We start from the raw sequence: 25,947 nt of genomic DNA on the forward strand, positions 1-25,947 counted from the left end.
AGGACTCGTGGGAGAATGAAGCTTATTCGTCATCCTGTCGACCGATAGGTCGTACCAACCACCGTCATTGTGCCACCTTAACACACCCCGAAGATCCTAGAGGGGAACTCTCCCAATAACCAGAAAAAATATGTATCATCCTCCAAAAAAAAATAAATCTACTACGAATGTACTAGGGGAGTAGCGAGCTCATAGATTGGGGTAATAATGTCCCCTAAAAGAGACCTTCCTCCTTTTCATCAATCAAATGTTTATGTACGAATATATTCTCCCTACAATGACTCGTCATTTCATTTCTTGATGCCTAAATGACTTATAAACTGCATTCTTTCGCGCGGATAAAAAATTTTATTATAAAAACAATACAATAAAATAAAGCATCCACTTTGCCGGAGTAGAAACAGAATTGCAAATAAATTAATCGCTATTATTTCTTGTTCTGGTCTCGTTAGTTGGCGAATTCCATTAAAATTTACTGTTTCTAGATAAAAGGGAGGTAAACGGAGTGAAAAGTCTGGCTAGATCGCAAACACATGAAATGCCTCTTCAGAAAATAAATTGCTTGAATAATGGAAAAGAATCACTAGAGCCAGGCTTACGCATTTCTCTCTCTCTCTCTCTCTCTCTCTCTCTCTCTCTCTCTCTCTCTCTCTCTCTCTCTCTCCCCCCCCCTCTCTCTCTCTCTCCTCTTTCTCTCCTTTTCATCAGGACTTCTCCGACCAGCAAAACCACCCTATCGTGTGTCACTCGCACGTATCCAATCCCAACCGCATTCTACTCTTTCTACGATTCTATGCAACGAGATTTTCACGCGAGCTTCCTCTGATTCTTGAAAATTTGTTCAATTCTTTAAGAGAAGTGCACACATTCTAATTTTATCAATATAAATTTTCTCAAAAATAGAGTATGATAAAAAACTCAAGAAAGCTCATAAAAAAAAACAAAAATGTTTATCGTGCAAGAATTTTACTGCTAAATTTTTAACACTCAAGTTTATGTATTTCCTATTATTCATTTAGCACGTCACTCAATCTGTTACAAGACCTGCACACATATTAAAGAGTTTTCTTTATTTATCTGCCAACGCCATGAAAACTCCGGCTCTTTCTCTTGTGCCTGAAGCATCCAGAATGAAAACGAGACGGAAGCCATGCTAAGAATTCGTCACGACTTGCGAGAGAAAAAAAGAGCAAAAGCACAACTATGGCAAAGCTGTGGAGAATAAGAAAGCCGAGCAGGAATCCTTAGACGTCCAGTTTATCACGTTGCCAGTTTAACAAAGCATTCTCGTTTAACGGAGATAACGTTCTCCGTGCAAGGAAAGAAATCGGAATTCGTGCAACAACTTGGCTTCTAACAAGGACAACTCTTCCGTGCCAAAGCGTTTAGCGAGTTTAGCGTTTTAATTTTGATTTCAAAAAATATAAATACTATTGTTAATGAAATTTATATATTTAAAAATATATTCCTCTCTAACAATAATATTTCGTTTACAGTAATATCAATTTTATAAATTTATTTTTAACATGAAAACCTGTTTAAAAAAATCTTTGATTTAAAAAAAATTTCCTAATAAATTAGATTATTAAAAATTATCAAATTTATTACAAAATTATTTTATAATAAAGTTTTAAAATATCGCATTATATTATATTCTACAATATAAATTACAAAATATGTTTCTATAAATCTTACATGATCTTGTTATCTCTTAAACATATTGATTAGTGGACACTAGAAAATCCGACATTTCGATTTTAACAAGGCACTGTCTCTCGCATTCTTCTCGAGATTGCAGCCCCAGAAAGAATTTGTTCTAAACTTCAATCCGATTCAATAAGTGTCACTGACCTAACGTGCGTGGACTATAAACTAGTCCATTCGTTTCGTCATCAATGCGAAATTTAATTCAGGGAGTAATCCGGCATGTACATAATTAACCTTCTATTAATCTGATCTTAATCTTAAAAAAGCCATGAAAATAAACAAGGAAAGATACTTTTGAATGGCTCATTCGAAATTTATCAAGATTATAAAAATAATAAAAAAAAGAATTGATAAAAATTTACATGACTACACTGTCGTCGAGCTGACATAGTAAATTCCTTCGAGCTGCTTTATATATATAATCTAGATTAGAGTTAATCTACTGTAAAAATATTTGAAAGGTGATGCACCGAATAGCGTGTCCTTCAACGTTAAATCCGCGATAATCCTCAAAGTATTTTAATCTGCAATATCTCAATGCCATATCGCGAGAACGAGAGTTTACGAGTATCCGAAATATTTAACATCGGAATGACTTTTCAGAATGTCGTGTTGGAGATGAATCGACTTGGGATGATGGTGGACCTCTCCCACGTCTCGGTGCCCACAATGTTGGACGCCATGGAGGTATCGAGAGCACCGGTGATTTTCAGTCACAGCAGCGCTCATGCTCTTTGCAATTCCTCGCGAAATGTGCCTGACCACGCGTTGCAAATTTTGGTAAGTCCCTCGATAACGAAACAGCCAGAGATAATAAAAGATAATAATTGAACGTAACATTTGAATTTATACAAAACGAATTTATGTATATAGGTTTTTCAAGTTTAATGATTCTATCTTCATTTTTGCTCAGTAATATTATACAATAATTTATTTTATATAAACTCTAGAGTTCATAAATTATATTAATAGTCACAATACTAGAGTATATATATTTTTTTTCTACAGTTTATTTAATTCAGAAATCAGATTAAACGAATGTTTTGTCGGCAGGCGCAGACCGGTGGTATAGTTATGGTATCCTTCTATCCCCATTTTATCAGCTGTGGCGAAAAATCGACGCTCGAGGATGTAGCAGGTGAGCGATAAGAATTGTCCAATTTCAATTATTAATACTCTCGTATTTGCGTAAAACCTAATATCGGAACTCGTAAAAATGGATATTACAGCGTCCGTTCATTTGCACAGCACGCTTAATAAAATTTTTGAAAATGAAATCCAATTATCTGTAGGTATTATACATGCTTAAAGCGCATGATATTTGTTTACCGACGCCATTATCTCGGAATTTTCGAAATAAAACACACGCGCGTATGCAATATGATTCGATGTCTGTTGGAATCGGCTATTTCCCACATTTATATTTTCACATCTGTATTCTTTCGAAATGAGATAAATTGGGGCATTGAATAAAATTTTCTTCATTAGCTTCTTTCTCTCTAGTGTAATCAACGTTACTTTGACGCGCTTTTATCTTTTGTAGCTTTGAACAGGCGATGACAATCGCCTGCTCTTATATTTCACAGTAAAGGTTAATTGAGAAGATTATCGCACTTAGTTTCTTTTTTCATGACTGATATAGTTTCCGCGACTAAGCCACGGCTTTCAAAGTCGCCGTTGACGTCGCAAAGTGAACATCTCCAGTGCTCTTTCTCTGCTAAAGCAGCTAAATGAGCGTTAGGTGTCAGTTCCAAACAGATTGCTATCTTATTTGCATTATTATAGAGCGGCTTGAAGTTTCGAAATTAACATTTGAGATCGCATCGGTAACATAAATAGCTTTATCTCTATATATGTGTATGTATGTACATACATTTAACAATACAGAGAACGTAGAAACAAATTTTTTTTTTAATATTTAGTATGTAAATTCGATATATTCTGTGATTAAATTAACAAAATATGTATATTTCTCGTTTAAATTGTCGATTTAAATTATAAATTTAAGAGCTTATATATTAGATTCATTTTTTAAAGAGCTAATATATTATATTTATTTTATAAATTTAAGATACTCAAACAACCTGAAAAAAGATAAAATTTCATTCTATTGCAGTATAATGGTGTAACTTTTCTCGTGGAATTTCAAGTATGCGTACATTTGATAAAGTTAACTGTATACTTTCGAGCGAGATCGATTGCAAAGCGAAAGCTGTCGTGTGTGTTGTGTGTTTGTGTGTACGTGTGCAAAGTCGTGATCCAAAGTTCACACTTTGCGCAGCCAAACCGCGGTTCCGAATGCATCCTGCGAAAACCTAGCATTTCTGCAGGCAAATGTGACAAAAAAGTGAAACGTCCGTGACGTTTTCCCACGAGAGCAGCCAATTCCGTTCCATGGTATTGCCAAGCGATGTCAGTTTTTATACATGGACGCGGGAACGTGAATTTTCAGATCTACAAGAAACGGAAGATGAAATCGACATAGGACGTTTCTCTATTAAAGTCTCTATTAAATTGAAACTGAGGAAACGACGTAAAGGAATACCATAATTCTTAATCCACGAAGATAATAAACGCGAGATAATAAATTCTTTAATTTCGCCCATTTTTCTTATGCTAATCTCCCGGGATCTCGCGGGATGCAAACTCGGAGAACCCCAGAAGATTTGTAGTTTTACTAGGATCGTAATAATCCCATGTCGCCATTTCCCAGTGTTTCCATGCTCCTTCCATAAGAATAAGCAGATGCGACGTATAATATCGCACAGAGGCACAGACACGCATCTCGTTCTCGGATACACAATCGCTGTAAATTTCACTCGCGTGGGTATTGAATCGCGCGGCGAAATTGAAAAGTCAAATTGTGCTACGCGCATCTCGTAAAACGTGCAGTAAAGCAAAAGAAAAAAAATGAATATCCGCTTATCCGGACAATAATCGCTGGCCCGGATGACCGCGCATCGGACGCGTAATCGGGCGTAGTCCGGGTACCTGAATAATCGTTTCCTTCCGCAGGCGGCATCTCTAATTGCTTTACATCGACTGTTACAGAGCCACGGAGAAAATTATGTCCGCCATGGGAAAGCGAGGAAGAAAATTATGGACGCGTACGTGAAATGTACGGGAAATGTACGTTACATACCGGGTGCGCGATTATAATTTTGGGATTGTGCGATTCGCGCGTTTCATCGGATCGGCCATTCGGAACGGTATTACGCTTATGATTGATTCTCACCACGCTCGCTGTTTTCCTCCTCTCGTTTTCCGCATCCCGTTGCATCATCTCGCGTTGAGTTGCGTTGCTCATCCAGCAAAGCGTGGCTGATCCCGCAGCATCGAGCGCGCGCGCGCTCAACAATCGCCGTCGGTTAATAATAACGCAGCGTACGCTATCGCAGCTCGCAATTCCCCGCATTACATTTATCGAGTGACTGCTTCTTTGTTTACAGTGCGAATGTAATTTTCTCGATTTCAGCTCGCAATCTGCGCGGGTTAAAACCGCGCGCGCGAGAAAGGTACACAGGTACCTATCTTTCTCCGGCGATATATTGTCGATTGCGGAAGTACTTTCGATCCATATGTGTCCTTTTGTTTAACATGTGTGGTATAATTCTATTTGAGTCTCTAATTGTACAGTTTTCAAATTGGAGAAATTTTACAAATATATTCACTGCACATTATACGTATTTAAAAATGATCATTTATTCGCCGAAATTATTTTCAATCCATTGACAAAACACAAAAGAAAAAAAAAAATATATATTTAATAAAAAATCTTTAATTACCCGTGATATTATTGATTTTTCTCTTTCGTATTGCAGAATCGTTTCGTGAATAAAATTTACATCGCTTACATAAACGCGTTGTTTCTTCGTCCCCGCTTTGTACTGACTATATTATATTGCACATGTTTCTCACGCGTAACATCAAAATACACCTACATTGAATCTCAAGAGACATTCGCACGTATTCTGCCCAAACCTAAACAAACGTCAACCGTGCTGTTTACATCGTACATGCAAATCGAAAGATCTCACGGCAACCTGCTAATGGCACAGCTGTTACGATACATGAGATGCAATGCAAATGCAACTCCCTCCGTTTATGACAAAATGCAACAATCATGCCACACAAAGTCGTTCGTTTCTTTAAGAGTAAGGCATTTTACGAAAATCTTTATACATATAATCTTCATTTTTCTCTCTTATCCTTTTAAGCGTGTCTACAGCTAAAATTTTCATGTACTAAATAATTTTTTATAATTTCGATAAAAATATGGAATTTGTAAAAGCACCTAAATATCTAAATACATAAATTAATTAAAATTTTTAATGGACTATCTGCTAGTCTCAGCATCCCGCGTGTTACGTGATTTTCTAGGCTAATGCTTGGTAACGACATGACTCGACGAATAATGATCAATTTTGGAAGACCATGCCGCGTTACGCCGAGCCGTTCGACATATAATTTACGATATAATGGAGATAACGCGCGAGAACAACGTGCGGCACAAACGAAAATCGAAATTTATGACGTTTCTGATATGTTCCGCTTCGCAGAAACTCGATGTTCGAACAAAATTGCGATGCAATGATGCACGCCATTATTCTATAGTCTGATCAACTATGAATTATGTCATTTATTCGATTGATTATGTATATATGCGTGCGAATGGTATAGCATTATCCACATACTAAAGAGAGATGAGACGAGCGCTTTCAAAAAAAATTGCTTTAATATTCATCGGATAAATATTTTTCTAACAAGTGTGTGTGATAAAGAAAATAGCTAAAAAAGACTATGATTATCAGCTTAGGTAGTTAACATTGTCAAAACCTTATATTTTATAACATTTTAAAACAGTATTTAAATATTACATTATATTTAATTTTTATGAAAGATTTAACGATGCGATAATATTTGCAAAGATTACTAAAATTGCATCAATATCGATTAATTATATCAAATTTAAACTTTGTGTAATTCATGAGATATATATATATATATATATATATATTTTAATTTGTTTAACACAATATATAAAAAAATAATCTTTTTATTTAGTACTTTAAAATACTATCGCTAAAAATGTATTAAAAATATAATTTATAAAATAGAATTATTTTCTTTTTCGTAATAACTCGCGGTAGTAAGTAATGCGATTTGTTGAATTAGCAGAGATGTGAAATTTGTTTATAATTCTGATGAGAGTATGAAATTGTTTTTTGAATTTTGTGTTTTTCGCCCAATGTAATTATGCTCGTGATGTATTAGGTCACCGAGATGTAAATTATATGTACACGCGTGCGCGTGCGACAATTCCCGAGTTAACAATAACATCCGTCTGACGGATATGCAAATTTTCATTGTTTATGCGCGCATTCATGTTTTCATTATACCTGTTCAAATTATTATTCGATTTTATCCATCCTCAACACGCGCGAGAAAGAGTATATTTTGAAATTTACCTAGTGGTGGAAATTGTATTTACAAACGTGATTACAAAGCCAGCAGTAAGCAGAATCTAATTTACTCGAATCCCCTGTAGCGGATATATGTATTAATTGGAAATTACTAACATGCTTCTCTGAAATTCTCTTACTTTTGTGAACTTCAATCGTAGTAATTGTTAATTAATTTACTATTCCTTTCAACTTACATAAATAGGAAGATGAGTCCGCGCAACATTAACGGATTACTTATCCAATTTTCACAAGCGCAAGAGTCTCTTATATTCAAAGCAGAATTTATTATGTGCTTCACGCTGCATATTATAATTAACAACCACGACAACTTGAATACAAATGCAACTGCGGAGAGAAATGTTACACATCAAACGTGTAAAAACTGGCTGGCATCGCCAGCAGACACAATAATGAAAAGTATAAGTATAAGTAATTCTCTTTGTGGCTCTCGAGAAAAAATGACGCGGTATATTAATCGTAGTTGAAGAATCGTCCAGTCTGCATTCAGCGAGTCTGCGGTAGTTCGCGGTTAGGGTGGCGAATGTAATTTTCCTCGTTACATGGCAAATGAGTTCCGTATATCCTAGTAGTACTAAAGCGCAATGGCATTACGACGATTACGTGATACGTGCAATTTTCGTGATATGTTACAGCACACATCAATCACGTGCGGAAGATCGCCGGGGTGGATCACGTCGGCATCGGAGCTGGATACGACGGGATCAATTTGTAAGTGTAATTATACATCAATTATACATCAAAATGCGATGGATTACAATGGGAAAGTCTCTAAAATATCAAAAGATTAAAGAGCAAAAAATATTTTTCATATTCCATCAAGTGCCGTAATTAATTGAAATAAATAATTGAAGTAATAAGAGCGCACACGCGCGTGCTAATCACAATATAAAAATAATTGATAAAGATAATCAATTTTATAGTAATTATGTGTGTATGATTATTCATATGAAAACTATTTTAATATCAAGTAAAGCAATCGTATTGTTCACGTTAAAATAAATATTACGGTTTTTTTTTTGTCAAGTCGAAACAATGTAAACTCGCGTAAGCGCGTTTCCTCTGCGTAGCAGTTCCGCCAAGCTGATTGCAAACTAGTACAAACGTAGGAAAGTTTTCGGCTACCTTTGGATATAGGTCAGAGTATAAATCAATACGTACCGCGCTACCGATCATTTGTGAGACTCGGAGATAGTTAAAGTCCTCAAAATTTATGAGAAAAGAAAAGATTACTAGTTCAATTTCAGATAGATATTTGGCTCGATACATCTCGCTTACAATCCGAAAGTAAAATGAAAAACGGAGGGAAAATAATGCGTACGAGAAAAGTGTTTAGTCAAGACGACTTCATAAATATCGTTCGAGGACCATTTATTCCTCCCAACGTTGCGAGGAAAATTGTACGAATACATTTTTAAAGAACTCCATATATAAAATCCTTCTCGCGAAATAGGGTATTCAGCCGTTTGTTACCGAACGGCCGACATTATTTCCGTTTATTATTTCTGCCTTTGTTACGCTTCACACGCAATTCTGTTCAGTGTAGAAACAATCCGCAAAGTTCTTCTTTGTCGCGATAACGAATCTCGAGTTGGAAGTACACGAAGTCTATTAAATAAATGTGAAAATCGAGTAACACATGACCAATCCTCTTTTGTGAAAAATGCCGATCTCTTGTAGTGTGAGCATTACTGGAATCGCAGCCTATTCCATTAATTTAAAAAAAAAAAATTGAGAAAGCATGAAGAGGAGAAAGAGAAAGAAAGAGATAAACAAAGAAAAACAGCTCAAACTATAAGTAAATGAGGGCGACAGAGGATGACTAAAAAGTTGTTGAGTTCCCGAGATTAAAAAACACACGTGGTTGTGTCTGATATATATATATATATATATATATATATATATATATATATATAGATATAGGTAGAGGATTGAAAAACAGCGTGGATGCATCGAAGCGTGATTTGCAGACCAAACGATAAAGAAGAAAAACAACGTAAAAGGCACATCACTGATCGAACGATCGCGATATACGGTTTCCCCCGTATTTTTGTACAGCGTGACAATATCGAATACAAATGCGGGGAATCGGAAAAATAAATATGTGCGGTAGATATAACGGTATTTATGAATAATTAATAATTGTAATGTTTCCGTTTTTCTTCAGGCAAAAGAGAAATTTAAACTTACAAACTAAATTAAATTTAAATTTAAATCTAAAATGTTCATATTCTATACAACGAAACATAACGTAAAATTAAAAAATATACCTATTCTCATTTTGAATATATTTATCATTTATGTGAACTTTCATTTACATTTAGCACGAGCAAATAAATTGCGTCGAAGCGTAAAATTCAGAGGAAAAACTGCAAAACAGGCAAACGAAGTTTAATAAATGAACATATAAATCATTAATTACTGATGTATTGGAAAATATATATTCTCCCAAAATTTTATTTTACTTAAATTATTTTTAATATTTTAATTTAAATATTCCATTACTGCGACTTTGAAATAAAAACAGATATTTGATATTACACACATATCGTGTTTTAAATTAATAATATTGTATATAAATATCTGTAAATCAATTTTTAATATTTATCGATGATTTTATAGATAAGAGAATATTTTAAAAAATAGCATGGGAATGCAACATTGATAATTATAATTAATTGCATTCAGTTAACGAAATGGAGACTGAATTTGATTAAACTAATTGTATTGGAAGGAAATGTTTAAATTTCATGTTATAAATATTTCCAATTTTTTAAATCTTTGATTGATATTGTGCAATCGTTTAAAATTTATCAACTCTAAATGCGAAACAATCCACGCAACACGATATTGTTTCATTTAAATTCAATTTATTTGCGGTAAGAGCACTGGACAGATCAAAACTTTATTAAAGTGGTTTCACAGCCAATCATGGCAAATCAAAATTGATAACATGAATACAACGCGTCCGACACGATTGCGCGACAATGCTGCATTTTTTATTTCTTTTATTGCAACATTTACGTAAAGATTATTCTCGCGTTTATTCTTAAGCATGTCACGGCTTCCTCGCAAAGTCTGAGATCTTTGAATGCGACAATTTCAAGAAAAAAAAAGGCGAATAACAAGAAGGTACTTTGGTGGCGTTATCCGAATCTCAACCGGAATCTCGAGAAAGATGTCGCATCGGAATGAAAACAATGCTTGTTTTCTCCACCCAATGTTCTCAGCTTTTCGCGCTACGAAAGATACGAAGTTTAATATCTGCCGCGCCAGAGAGATTCAAAGTTACATCTGCCGTAATAAAAAAAAAAAAAAAAAAAAAAAAAAAGTACTACCAACCTTCTCGCGCGTGTAATATATTTGCGTTCGATAGTTAAAAATTATATTATGGAAAAGTGAAATATAAAAGCGTCACGCATGCCACCTCGGAAAAAAGAGAAAACCATTCTTCCTCGTTTACTATTTTCCTTCTTTCAAACCTTCCATAACGAGGTTACGTTGAAAATTGGAAATCCTGGGAACATTGATGGTATATGTATTTTCTAGCGAACACGTGAAAAGTAAATGATCGATCGAATTTTTTAGGAGGACGAAGCGCATTTCATTCGCCGACAGACTTTTATTCGTATTCGCGGCGAACCTGCCGCAAATAAATTCGATAACGTGCTTTCACTACAGACAAAACTGTTCTATCGCAAGTATATTTAATTTTGGAGGTAAAATCGCGCGTTATTTTCGGTCAGAACAATCACGTACGGCGAATCGTACGGTGAAGCGTTCCGGCTGACACAATTTGTGGTTAAAATTTCAATATGCTAATCGTAATAGCTGATATGAGGAGAAACCAATGAATAACTTTCTATAAAACTTTTTTTTGAAAAATTTCTCTGCTGACACAGTGTAGTGTGAAATTTGCGTAAATTTACATAATTTCTTTCCTTCATAATTCCCTGTATAATCTCTCTCTCTTCATCATTTATTATAAACATTCTTTATTATATACATTTCCTACAAACGATATAAAGGATATTTTTATTTTTCGAAAAAAGAATAAAATCTTTAAGTGTCAGGCAGAAAATTCTAAAAGAAATATTCAAAGAGATAGAAAAAAAAACCTATATAATTCTTCTAAAAAATTTAGTCAACATATACATATATTAATTAAATAAGGATACCGTTAATGATTAAAACTAATATTAAACAATCCGAGATGAGGAAAATTACCAATAATAAATTTACACAGCAACTATTTGCCAAATTAATCAGCAATTTGTCTCCGGAAACGAATCGCGTAGCGGTCCTCAATTTTATATGTATAGACCGTACTGGCTACTGCATTAGAAACAATCGCATTGAATCCGCATGACAGAAACGCCGCGTTCTTAATTGCACGTTAAATTAACCCCACCAGTTGACAGTGCGTGGTTAAAATTTCAACGAGTTAATCGGGGGAAGCATTCCACAAGGGACCCCTCGGTCCCACATGTAACACTCGCGTATACGGCTCGCAGCTCATTGCCTTCATGTAGGAAATTGATCCGGAATTCATGAAAAGCAGAAGCACGACGCTATTTATTCTTCGATGATCAATTCGTTTATTGTTACGCTCATTGCATTCCTACTTTAATCGTTTCAATCTGCAAATCGTATCGCCATGTCTATTGTGACATAGCTGCAAATACTTCCGCACGAATAATAATAATGCAAAATTGATACACTTAATCAAGTTGACATCTTATTTGAGAATTAATTAATTCACGTCAGTGTTATATAATAATTCTAAAAGTGTTAGCTTTCAAATCAAATTCAGAAATGCTATGAAAAATTCTGTCCAGATATTTTAATCAAAGTGTAAATAAAAGTACATTTACACTTTAATCATTTAAGAAAATTTAGAGAAAATAGCGCTGCTAGTCGAGAAGAAAATAATCGTCTAAACTGGAGATTCATTAAAATATCAGCTGACTAATCACAAGAGATATATGTTTCGTTGACTATAGGTACACGAGTCGGTAACGAGTCGGTGGCTCGAAAAGCAACAAAAATATTCGTATGAGATGAGTCGGAAAAAGCATCGGAGAATGTATTTAATTATTTCTAAAAGTAGAAAAAAGTGGGTCGTGCGGAAATAGACGACGGAGACGTGCAGGAAACGCGCGGACGAAGAGGTTAAAAGTGGCAGGACGTGGCACCGCTGATAGCCCTGTCGACCAATAAGCTTTTACGCTAGATTAAAATTCATACCGGAGGTCCTTCGTTGAGTTTCCAGCCAGCGATCGGTTATAGTAGCATCGTAGAGCGACCGTTTATGGACGAACGCAAAGAATTTAAAACCGTCTTACTATACATAGTTTTCACGTCGCACATATAGACGTCGCGTTAAAACAAAGACGGTATATCAAGTTTAAAGTTTTCGGAGGAAGTCTACAGAGGCTGATGAAAGATAAATGCGCACAGTTTTGGAAGTGTGTTGCAGAAGAACGTAAAAAGATAGTTCTTGTAAATACAAAGAGAGAAAAAGATCTAGGAAAGATTCTTCTTAAGTTATAAATGATTGAGAATGAACGATATTTGAGAAATAGATATAGATACGTAACGAGAAGCCTCATTCTTTATTTAATTTAAATTTTGTTTGAACACGCTTTATTAATGCAATGCTTAATTAATGTAAAATTGAAATTTTAAAAATTATACGAATAATGTGTGAATAAGTGAGTAATTTTAAAAATTAAAAGTGAATATATATATATGTATACAATATACACATATATATATATATATATATATATATATATATATATATTTTTTTTATAGCGCGTATATTTTATATAAAAAATTAATTGTTACATCCAAAGTCTTATCGTCACTTAACATTCACATCACAATCATGAAAAAAGGACAAAATGTCGATGAACATTTTCTCGATTTTCCCTAGGGGAATCGAGATCCGCGTGTCGCTTCTTCCGTGAAACGATCCACCGAGCTTCGCGCTTTTCAGCCTCGCCCATAAATCACTGTCAACTGGGTTTGAGCGAAACGTATTTTCCCGTGGAAACGGCATTTTTGAATTCGATTCGGTCGTACTGACGGGCAAATAGACGAGGTACGAGAGCAAGACGGGAGTGCAAAAAGAGCCCGCACACGTCCCGAGAAAGGCGGATCGATGTCCGGTAACCGCGTTGTCGTTGCCCGATAGCGGGTTTTTACGAGATCCGCGTGCGCACGGTTACGTATATTTTTATACTACGGAGATTTAGCCCGCATAAATTCGCCACCGGGTATATCTCGCCACGGCGAGAAGTATTTACGTGTGCGCGAGAACGCGAACACGACGTACGCTATCCGCGTAACATGGTCAACTCAATCCTGTCGACGGACGGAGAGAGACGGCGGACAAAATTGGAATTTCGTGAATTGTAAATAACATTCGTGACCGTGATCAGCTAACAACTCTCTACAATGGTACTGCGGATTCTCGGACAATTTCAATGGACGACACCTGCGACAAGTAGTTTGCGACAGTTATAATTAATAATTTCGATGATAATCGTCCTGGAATAAATAATACTTCATTATTTATCTGTAAATGTCACTCGTTACATAGTACATCATTTTTACACACGCCATCGGTCAACTTGACTAGTACGTCAAATTGATTTATAATATAATTTTGCCTTCTTCATTTTTGTTAATTTTGATGGACGATATTTTTTGTGAGCTAATGAAAAAATTTCTGAGAAATTAATTAATAAAAAAATTAATTAATGGAAAAATTAAAAAGCAATATATTGTAAAAATATAACACAATCTGGTCGTATTAAATATATTCTGTGAAAATATTCTCATTTTATTTTTCCAACCATAGTCAAAACAAATCATGCGCTACAAATTTCGTATCTTTATTAATTTCTAGTTAAAAAAACTTTTAATCTGCGCTTCACGGAGCCCCAGAGGATCCATGCAGAAGTTTTATTAGATACGCAAAAAATCAAGCGTATAATAAGTTCATAAATTTTCAAACATGAATTAAAATATCTATTGATGCAGTAGATATTCTTAAAAGGTATTCAAAAACTCAATCGCCATTTTAAGTGAATGTCACAATACCAAAGATACATTCGATTTCACACCAATTTTACAGACCAATCTCCAATAGATTTGAGAAAATTCTAGTTTATACATACTTCCATTATTACATTTGCACGCAATACATCAGACATAAATGAAACACAATTATAATGGATTGTAAGCATACACAATGTCCTCTCTTGGATCGTGGGTATACACTCAGCTTATGATGATGGACACGCCCGATTTGGAAATTTCCGAGATTGGAATAACTGCCCTCTGGATGCGGTCGGCCGATGTGCGTACAGTATACAATTGCATAACTGCCAGTTTCAGCCAGGACACGACGTGAATAAGTCACTAACCGCTCTTGTTGATTTGACATTGTCAGCGAGCAATCTGTTTCCCAAACCCTATTTTATCATCGGCTCTTGTACAAACTCTCGTTATAACTCCCGTAATGAGAACGTCGAAAATCAGTTTAAAATCCTTTTATCGGTTTGTTCTCGTTCATCGTCAGCGCCGTGATTCAACATATCTTCATGAGAAAGATACCGACTATGTTCGCGTAATGATTCGGAAGATAAATGAACGAAATTGTAGACGATTGCGAGAACGAAGCGAAGAACAGTATTCGATGTTTCTTGAATTCCAATAAACTTAAATAAAATAGACGATATTCTCGAACGTCGAAGAGATATCGATCTCCTTTTGCTGATTAAAATTTAAATTGAAAATTTTCTAGAATTTTTAATTCAGACAGCTGACAGTTTGTTGATCGTGAAAATTTTTGAATTTTTTAAATAAAAAAAATGGCTATGCGTATATGTATAAATTATAAAGAACAATATTTTTTTAAACAATCTTTCTTTTATTAAAATAGAGAGATTTAAATTTTGATAGTTTTATTTTTTTAATTTTAACAGAAATATTTTTGCAAAGAATATTTTTCATACGAGATATATTCTTTTCTACGCTAGCATTAAATTGGCTCGAGAATTTCAGTTTAATAACATTTCCACCCTAGATTCATGAGTAAGGATCGCGGTAAGGTAAAAGGAGTTGCTTTCTCGGCATGCCTTTCTCAGCGATAAAGTAAGTTCTCGCCGCAGTCACCGGGCGTACTGGTAATTAAAGTAATGAAGGATAAACCGCCCGAAGTAACTCGTGTAATTTATCCGTGACTGCTTCCCGACTAGCTCATTATTGTACTTTGACCTTCTTCCGCGCGGATTCACTGTTCTTCTACCCGATGCCCTTCGTACATATTCAATTTTTACAACGATGATAGTCTGCAAATAATTGTTCTAGACGAAATGGTGGAAAGCAGAGCATAACGCAACGGTTGAAAGCAGAGATAATTTTCATATCGTGAAACGCGCGGAAACTTCGCCCGGGTACTTTGCAAAATAATTTAAACTAAACATTTGTACGAGCGATCCGTAAATGTATCCGAGAGAGAATATGGAAAGGATATAAATAAATGATAATCAATAATAAACATCAGAGTGAAGCTTAACATAATTATTTCTAGTCATCATCTTTTATAGAAGAGTCCATCGGCAGAAATTGCCTCTACATAAAGACATTACCTTAAATCACTCTAAAAATATGATAAAAACCGCATCATTAATCTCGTACAGACACATATTAATTAACTTTTTTTTTAGTTCACGCCGCTTGCATGCATAATAGACGAGAGTTTTTTATAGAAACGACAAGGTCGCACTTATACGCACTGAATAATGCAAAAGTGAACGAAAATATAATCCCCACCACACGTCGGTGTATATAATAGATAGTACAATCGCCGCGCGTGAAGAATTGCACGCAATAAAATTAAGATAATACGGAAATACGCAAAGTACGAAGGTGGACCTGTAAAAGTTTCAAGCAGTTTTCTAATTTAAACTCCTGGAGCTTTCTGCTTCATTAAAGCCCTATCTTATCGAGCGGAAATATTCATGTAAATTGTGGTCTTAGGTGCACCATACGTTCACAAGCTGGTGCTTTACAGAACGGACATTATTTCCATATCGACTTTTATGGCACAGTCGAGCGCGCGCCCGGCGACGAAAATTTATCACGGTAGCTGCAGTGTTTTAAAACAATATTTTTCAGAGATGAAGAGGGAGAGACAAAATTATTTTTGTCCCATATCTTTCTATTAGCATTTGCGGCTATAAGTCACCGCGTACTGACAAGTTACCAACTATCATTTCGCTATCGCTAAAAAATTTCTTTTTTTTTTTTTTTTTTTTTTATATATATAGAAAAGACGCGAAATTTTATCAATTTAATCTTGGTTGATATATTACATCAATATAAAAAATATTTTCATAACATTATTAAATATCAGAACTTTTAAAAATTAATTAAAAAATGTATTAACGCGTTAAAAAATTATGTTCGATGCTATGTTATTAAAAGCCTAATATTAACAACGTGAAAATCTCGAGAGAATAATTAAATACTGTTGTAACTATGTGCCCAAAAAAATGCCTCTGAATATTTTTAATCCGCCTCAATTTTCTAATCCTTTACACCTAGAGAGAAGATTTTGCTCGACCTTGTGTGATTTTATTTTAATCGATCACATCGCAGTCTCATCTGTGAATCTCAATAAGGTCTCATCATAAATTCTCTCCCTCAGGACACCAACGGGTCTGGAGGATGTCAGCAAGTATCCAGACCTCTTTGCGGAATTACTAGCGCGTGGCTGGTCGGAGAGAGACATTCAGAAACTGGCTGGGCTGAATCTTATACGGGTGTTCAAAGCGGTGGAAAAGGTAAATTACTCTTTCCAATCTGAAAAAAGAGAAAAGAATATAGGACCATTCTTTGTCGCGTGTTCGACTTCTCTTGCTTGATGAAAAAAGCGGACGCGTGTCGAAGGTGAAAAAGTCACTGCGACGAAAAGAGAGAGAACGGAGAAAAGGAGCACTGGTTTCCGCCGCGAAATAACCGATGGCCTGGTTCGGGTTACCCGAGTCGACCAATATCGGATTTAATAAAGCACACAAATCATGCATCCGGTGTGGCGCGCGCGGTGCATCATCAGACGAGAGAGAACCCGGTCGAGCGGACCGGGTGATTTTTGCTGCCTTGGAGCAATGCCAGTCGTAGAACCAACTGGATCTACTAACCTATCCAATGGTCTGTGCTCTCTTTCTCTCCCTTTCTATCTCTCTTGTAAGCGCGCGCACGTACAGCCACGGCTACATATGACGTATGTGTATTAAATGGCTTTAAAGTATCGTTCAACATCGCTCAACACTGACGTTTTATAATATTTTGCGAAAGATAAGCTTGAACGTTCAAGGGAGAACCGTTGCATTTGCTCGTCGACGCTTTAATTAAAATTTAACGCTCAAATCACGTTTTCTTGCGCGCAAAGTTACGAGAATCGTCCTGTTCGTGGTTTAACCGAATGATAAAAATAATCAATGATAAAATAATCTTCTCCTAGTTAGTTTTTTTTTTTTTGTAAAAAAGTAATAATAATGATTATCGACACCAATGTAAGATTAAAGTTGCAACTCTCAAAGAATTAAAAATAATAACGTATAATCGGTCTTCTATCCGCGTTCATTTATATAATAAACCTGATTATAAAATTTGCTAATGAAAACATTATCGTTAAACTTCATCTGCCCATTCTCTAATGTTTACCTAAAATTAAATTAATTTTCCTGTAATTTAACCCGGCTTCTACTTTTTGACCACTCGATTAATGTTCCGTATATATTTCAACATTAAATGCCCGGTTTTGCGGAGTGCAGTCGAATGCAGATCGTCCTACGAGAATTCCGTCGCGCCTGAAAATGTTTCAGACTAGATATTACCCGGTGGTACACGCCCCGACAGGAATGATGTGAGAAATTATGTGTGCCGGATGTTCCGGATGTTTGAGGACGCTCAGGATGGCCGTTGTTGAAATTACTGTGATAATTTAATTGCGGTACGGTGTGGTCAACGGAACTCACGGTTATTTGTCCAAAGCAAGAGTCATTTATTATATTTAGAGAAGAATGTGTATTACACGTTCGGATTATAACATAATAAACGCCCTGCGCGCGATAAATTACTCGCGAAAGCGTGAATTTTGCATTCGCCTAACACGATTCTCGGGGCCGTCGGTTTCCGTAAGAACAAAGATTCGAGCGCGCGCGATCGCGCTGGATAGTCGGCGAAAAGAAAATTATCCTCTGAATTCTTCGGACTGATTTATCGTCGTGTCGCGCAAAAAATGCGCTCGCGACTTTGAGGAATGAGACGTCGCGGGAAAAAGCCGCGGATCCGCGACACAATGTCTAAATCTAATGGAATCGTGTTATACGTATATAATCGCGCCCTTTTAAATTATCCTAATTTGATTCGACGCGTGCAGTTTTCCAAATTCAGCTGCGAAGAATATTATTTGATTATCGGAATATGAAAATGCGATTTGCTTTATGCCAGCGGGAATAATTTGTAGCACGTGAAAATTCCGCGCTTATGAAAGTCGAGTTTCTTCCAACCGAGAGAGGGCAAGTTGCCATTAATTTTCAATGTGCAAATTCGCGGAGAAATCGTCGTACCTTCTTACCTGAAACACACATATATACAATCATACATTTACTTGCTCATCGCTTTTCTCATCGTAGTAAAGTCGGTGAGATTCAGCGAAGGGCAAATCCTTTGAGCAATTTCGACTCATCTCATCGCCGTTTTCCACCGACGGTGGTGGTGCGGGTTACACGGCAGGCGAGAAACGTCGTAATTGCTGAAATAATGGCCATGCCTACAGGGCGATGTGGTGAACAAAATGATGGCGATTACGTTACCTTGAAATTCAATTTCGCTATTGTTCTTCGTACGAGGGGTGGAATTCGTAGGAACTTTGATACTGTTTCGTAAGACCACGACGCCTCCGCCGAACGCTAGCTGCAAAGAGTCGTCCGGAAACAGCAGTGGAAATTCCTCGGGCGTAATGCAATCAGTGTCGTACACACTCGCATTATGTAAATCGCCGTGCCATTTCGAAACACGCTAATGGCGAACAAAGTTCTCTTTTATGGTTCTTTTTTTTATTTTTCTAGACTAAATTATAATTACTGATTCTTCTCTCTCTCTCTCTCTCTCTCTCTCTCTCTCTCTCATTTTATAATATATATAAATTTATTTAAAAAAATATTGCAATAAAAATTTGTCTTTTTTACGATAAACATATATATATATATTTATGTAAAACACAATTTTAATCGTTAGTAAAGGAGCAGAAATAAAACTCTGATAATAAAATATTTTAATAAGATTAATATATACACACTACATAGATTTTTTATAACAGAAAATAATGTCTTTTCTAAAATGATTGATTTCATTTATAAATTATAATATAATTTTTTAGAAACTGCGAAGAAAGTTATTAATGCATTCATTAAAAGCGGTATTAAATTTAAAACTCTTTTTATTTAACATTTTCCCCTTTTATTGATATATCTTTTTTGTCAACAAAACTACTGAATAGCCATCATTGCGCATATCAACACTATTATCGGTCATCAATATTTGCTACTATACTATAAAACCTGTGTTCAACTTAAGCTTTTCCCCATTTCATCCGCATTTTATCCCGCTCATAATAATTTTACGTATCGTAAATATCGAAGCACGTAAAATATATATTGAAAATTGATGCATTATCAATTCACAAAAGTATTCATTTTCAAGAAATGCAAAACCATAATGTAAAGAGAAGAGAGAGATTAACATGTGACTATACATATATTATGAAATTAATATACTTTAAATAATCTCGTATTGCAAAATATATTTATATTAGAAAATATATTATATCATAGTATAATCTACAGTATTAAAAACATAGAAAATTTACTTTAATGCAACAATTAAGAAAAAAGTTTTATGACATTTTTAATTTTGAGAAAAAAGATTCATAATCTTTAATTCAATTCAGATGGGAATATAAACCGTAACAAGATTGTTTATGTGCAAAGCACTTCAACGTCTATTAATATCTTAATCTCACATTTTATATAATTTATATTTTCATGAAAATGTCGTTTAAAAGAACAGAAGTTCTACTGCAAAAAGGTACCGCATAATATAATTTTTCATGCAAACTGAACTCAAATATCAAAATTCAAGACTACAGAGTTTCTATTTCGCATTTAATTTTTAAAATGGAACTTCATATAGCTTTATATGCAACTCAATTTAAAAAAGTGTGAAGAGAAGAGAGACTGTCCATGCATTTATAAGAAAGACCTTTCAACATCCATTAATTCTTAAAGTTTCTTCGAGCATATATACGCTGGGAAGAAACAAAATTCAATTTTAGAGCAGAATATATGCGGAACGGTTTACGAAGAGAAAGCTATTAGACACCTGCGAGACGTTCATATATCGTTGGCGTTTATATCACAAATACCGTAATACTACATACACAAAGCGTGAACGCGACAATAAAAGTGAATTTGATTAGACTGTCGACGTCCTCCTATCTCGCCTCCTCATTTTCTTTTCTTGTCTCGTCGCCGGTCATCGTCGCGTGTTATCTCTCTGTTTTCGTTTAATTGGAAATCCAAACAGAGACAGCAAAATGAAGTTTTATGTACACGGTATTCACGTTATTTAAGCAAAGTTTATACATATGTATAAATGCTTAAGAGAAATAGCATGTGATGTGTTCAATTTTTTTAACTATTTTTCTCTCTTATTTTCTCTCTCTCTCTCTCTCTCTCTCTCTCTCTCTCTCTCTCTCTCTCTCTCTCTCTCTCTCTCTCTCTCTCTGTGTGTCTCTTGATTATATACATTATGTAAACATATTTGTATATGTAAAATATAAAAAAACAAGTGAATTTTATATAAAGTGCTATAAAGTTAATTTTAATTTTTCTTAAAATCCTTATATATATTTTTTTATTTTTATCGATAAAATAGTCAATTCAACAGTTTTCACACATATACAAACAACACAGAGTTTTAGTGCGCGTGCGCGCGCACGTATACCGTATACGCAACACAAGAAAAAATGATTTCTAAAAATTATACATTCAACTGAAGTGTAGACTAAGGGCTTTTATTGTTTCATAAAAGTATGAGTCTATATTTCATTTGTATCTAATATTTTAGAAAAATTATTCTTCTGTTTCTTAATTGTGAGTTACGTGTATGTACAATATACATACTCTCCAATCCTCTTTGATGTGCAGTATTGATTCCTCGCAGCGCAGATAACCAATGACCGAAAAATTGCAGTTGTGTTTTCATGGCGTAAATATTTGTGATAGCATACCATCTTGCTATGGCGCTCGTTTAATTGAAAAAAACTGCAAGGTAGATTTTGAGCGAAAATAAAATTTACGCTACGCTGTCCTAATATGTATAACACCGAAATTGACTCGAGAAGGTCGTTTACGGAGAAAGTCGTTTTCTTACTTTATGAAAACGAAATAAATTTTGCAAAGCGTGAAAAAAAGGCGCGATCAGCATTTCCAAGTCAATAAAAGCTCTTTACATTTCGGCGTTGGATCGAATTATTTTTCGTACGAATCAAAGAGATTTTCTCTCTCGCTTTCTCTTCGCGCTATAAAAAAAGTTTTATTCTGCGAAGCGTCGAGAAAAAGCACAGAAAGGAATTTAAATTCAACGACATTTTTATATCTCTCTCTTCTTTGCGAAACATTCGTTTCATTTAAATATTGCACATGCAGCGTTATCAATCTTCGTATCTGTTTAATTAAAACATATTATACATCTACTCACAATGGTACCAAATTCCATAAAATTATAACGAATATTTCGAATATAATTAGTTGATAAAAATAAAAAAAGCATAACAAATTAAAAATATAACAAATTAAAAGAGAAATCGCTCAAAATATAAAGCTTTTTTCCGAATTTATATCATTATCGATCTCGTTTTATGTTATCATATAAATAAGCATATAAATTGATGTGTGCCGATATATATATATATATATATATATATATATATATAATAGACTATAAATATATTAATCTCTCTTCACGTGATGATGATGAAAAATCACCGCGATATATACAATATTGGTCAGAAATTATTATATATATAATGACGTCTGATCAATATCATATACATGGCAGTGATTTTTCGTCATCATGGTGAGAGAAGCGGCGTGTGTCGCGAGCATCGCCGATGCGTTCATCAGTGTTGGAAAGCTTCGTTTTTGAGTAAAGCCCGTGGGAAGTTAATGGGCTTCAACGAAAATTGATGGGCACTGTGCATGTGGCTATATGAAATACGCGGCCACCGCACGACCTTTTTTTTTTCCCCCTTTACGTTCGCGCTCGTCTTTGCCTTTCATCGTAGCCCATCCCCGTGGGTAGCGCCTTTTTATCTTCCTGCTTTCTACAACGGCAATCGTGCCTAGCGATTTTTCCTGAGAACATTCGCGACGTGTACGGTCTTCCATCTTCGCCGCGCCCTTCAGAAGCTCGGCGTAGTGTCAAAATTCATCCGTTTTTTTTCCAGCGGAATGCATGGCAAGAAAAATGGGGAGAACTAGCTTCCAAGCACGCGATAAACCTTTTGTAAATATATCAATTCTCATTGACACGCATGTACATATATTTGTGTGTGAGCAATTTAATCTTCTTGGTATCCAACCGCTTCGAAACCATTGGTAATTCTTAATCTAAAAATGTTATCGTCATCGCGGACTATTGATCTACTTCACGACGAATTCATAGATGCGTACGCAGATTAGAATGAATGATCGATGAGTGTAATTTATGATTGGTAGTATTGTTCTACATAGCCAAACTCTCGCTAGACGTCGACGACTATGTAGCGTTTATTAAAGGGCTCAAACGTATAAATCACCATAAGTTAAGCTTTAACAGTCAATAAATCACATTTACTACATCGTAGCATTCTCTGTGTATGCGCAGATTCGTGACGAGTTGGCCTCGAAGGGGATGGAGCCGCTGGAGGAAGAGATCCCACACGAGGACATAATCGGTCGCGATTACTGCCGTTATAACATAAAACGTCTGATGGCACCTTGAGCTGTCGGAATTTTCTCGGCGAACGCCGCGAAACGTAAACGATCGAATGGTCGGAACGGAAACAAGGAAAGAGGGAGAGAAAGAGAGGGTGAAAAAGAATGAAAAAGAGAGAGAAGCAATCGAGAGAAGAAGGAAACAGCTCACTGCCCCAGCAGAAATAAAACTCACCCTTTACATCTTTATCCCGAATTTCGCGATTCCTCGCATCTCCCAAAGACAATGCCCGCTGCATACATGTATGCACATCCTCACCCCCCCCCCTCTCTCTCTCTCTCTCTCTCTCTCTCTCTCTCTCTCTTTCTCGTAATGCTTTCGATCCTTCTCAACGTTACCCAAGATTCTCATCTTTGTACGTAAGTAGGTAGATAAACTCGATTTCCGCCAGAGATCCCGAAGTTGTGAGATGCGAGTATTCGCAAAAGATATCGAGACGGCCAGTGAAACGTTTAGTACCGTGACTAAAGGCATCAAGCCGCGAATAACAATTGCAATTAAATCAATCAAGCATTATGTCAAGTTATTTCTTTACAAATAAAATACAATCTAATTTGCAGTTTTATTTCCGCTTGTTAGCTCCTCTCGATCAATCTGTGTTTTACGCGTTTAAAATTCTCTCTCTATCATAATTCTTACTAAATATTTATTATATGTATAATCTCTTTCATTATATATTATTATTATCAGTAATATATTTACCAGTAATAAACTATTATTATTAAATTATTTATTAATAAACAAATAATAAATAATTAATAAATGTATTAAAAACAATTAGCTAGAGAGGCTTTAGAGAAAAATTGCAATTGGGATTGATTACTAGTTACTCTCTTGTATATATGTACAGAGATTAATTAAGATTTAATTTAAAAGTTTTAATTCGATCTACATTAATCGACTTGCTTCACATCTGAAACAATTCTCATCATATTTATTATCTGTATCCAGCCTAATCGATAATAGCAATAATAACAGTGTAGTGTGTACTAATGAAGAAATGGTCCATTAATTTGAAACTAACACGAGTGCTGCTATTGTAATGCTATTGATTACTCGAATGAGCTATTGGCCAGCTATTGTACAATTTAATTACTTACTGTAGCAACAAAATCAAATATATGCCGTATGTGATTAAATACACGCAGAATTACGCAATGTAACTTGCTTAATAATATGATATATGCAACTTACATAACAACGTGCAAATTTCATAATTCAAAGTAGAATTTTTACATTGTAATTCGCTCTTTTATTTTAATCTTATTTCACTCCTCTATTTATATTGTATTATAATTTAAAAAAATTTACTTAGAAAAATAACGTGCGTTTTTCACAATCGAAATTAAACTTGGAATAAATCTTAATAAATAAGGAAACATAATTTTGTAAAATAATGGAAAACCATTATGATTATCTAATTATAGCGTTACGGTACTGATACGTACACTCGTCATTGCGATGATTGAATGAGAAAGCATGCCTCGCGTGCTTGGTTAATAAAAAAAAACCAATCGACTGTTATTCAAAGTGTCAATGCAATTGAAAGACGCTTAAAAACGAAGAGTAAAGCGTCAACAACGAAATTGGCGCAACAACGAGGCGGAAACACGCACCTTATCACTGCGATACGAAGACCAACGCGTTTGTATAAATGTTTAACAATTTAGCCACGGGCATACACTTGATGTTAAAATTTGTACTCAACAATTTCCTCGTCGAAACCGGAACCAAAAAAAAAAAAACTGTCTTAGTCAATAATTTATGTAATACATCATGAGACCGATTGTAAGTGCGACATGGACGATTCGTATATGAGTGTTGAACGATTGTTGTTTAAAACTGTGAACGCGCGCGCGAGAGAATGATACGATATGCGTGCGTGCGTGCGTGCATGTGTGCGAATGACAACTTGTACATATGGTACCTGAAGTCGAAAAACATATTATTCCTCCCAGCATGTCAAGCCAGCCATGTCGGATCGAAGAACCAGGTCACCAAGTGTCCTCGATACTTTTTAATCTAGACGCAAGAGTGTACACCAAGCATACACGTATCGATGGATATAACTAAAAGTTCACGTATCTCGATTGTTGGGGCGATGCCCTCTCTCTCGCGGGTTTTTTTTTTTTTTTTTTTTTTTTTTTTTTTTTCCACAATTTTTATCCTCTTTTAGCCCCGACCACGATTCCAGATGGTGGGCTTGACCAATCATGATGTCCGAAGACATTACGAATGAGGCTAAATCGCGAAATAATTCTCTAGTGGCGTCGACCAAATCGACGAGAATACGTTGCTCGATACTATATATAAGTATACTATAAGTATACTATTTCCTACGATTTTGCACAATCGAAGTTGATACACCGATAAGTATATGTCGGCGTATATTGAATTGAACTTTTTAATTCTATACCATGGTTACACCGCACCGTCGCATACGATTCTAGTGAATCGCAAGATTTTTTGTCTCACGCCCTCCTCGCGTGAATTATTTTTTGCGACAAAATTTTGTCATAGCGACCAGCTCGATGATTATACATTCAAAGCCTCGAACGCACAATTTCCTGTATGCCATAACGATGGTGGCACGTTGATTTACAACTGCATGGAAAATTTTATTTTAACACGCAAA

The 25,947-nt window shown here is 35.3% G+C and overlaps 1 protein-coding gene across 5 annotated transcripts in view; it reads left to right on the top strand.

Moving 5' to 3' along the window:
* LOC140670000 (dipeptidase 1) overlaps positions 1-25,947 on the top strand; it is an 85,778-nt gene extending 59,831 nt beyond the window's left edge. For all 5 annotated transcript variants that reach the window (XM_072900311.1, XM_072900312.1, XM_072900315.1 and 2 more), the window contains exons 7-11: positions 2,311-2,487; positions 2,761-2,845; positions 7,826-7,901; positions 16,915-17,050; positions 23,202-25,947. In XM_072900311.1, the coding sequence (XP_072756412.1) occupies positions 2,311-2,487; positions 2,761-2,845; positions 7,826-7,901; positions 16,915-17,050; positions 23,202-23,318 (591 nt within the window). In that variant the 3' untranslated portion in view covers positions 23,319-25,947. The remainder of the gene's footprint in view (positions 1-2,310; positions 2,488-2,760; positions 2,846-7,825; positions 7,902-16,914; positions 17,051-23,201) is intronic.

This window comes from Anoplolepis gracilipes, chromosome 10, assembly GCF_047496725.1.
Source record: "Anoplolepis gracilipes chromosome 10, ASM4749672v1, whole genome shotgun sequence".
Classification (NCBI taxonomy): domain Eukaryota; kingdom Metazoa; phylum Arthropoda; class Insecta; order Hymenoptera; family Formicidae; genus Anoplolepis; species Anoplolepis gracilipes.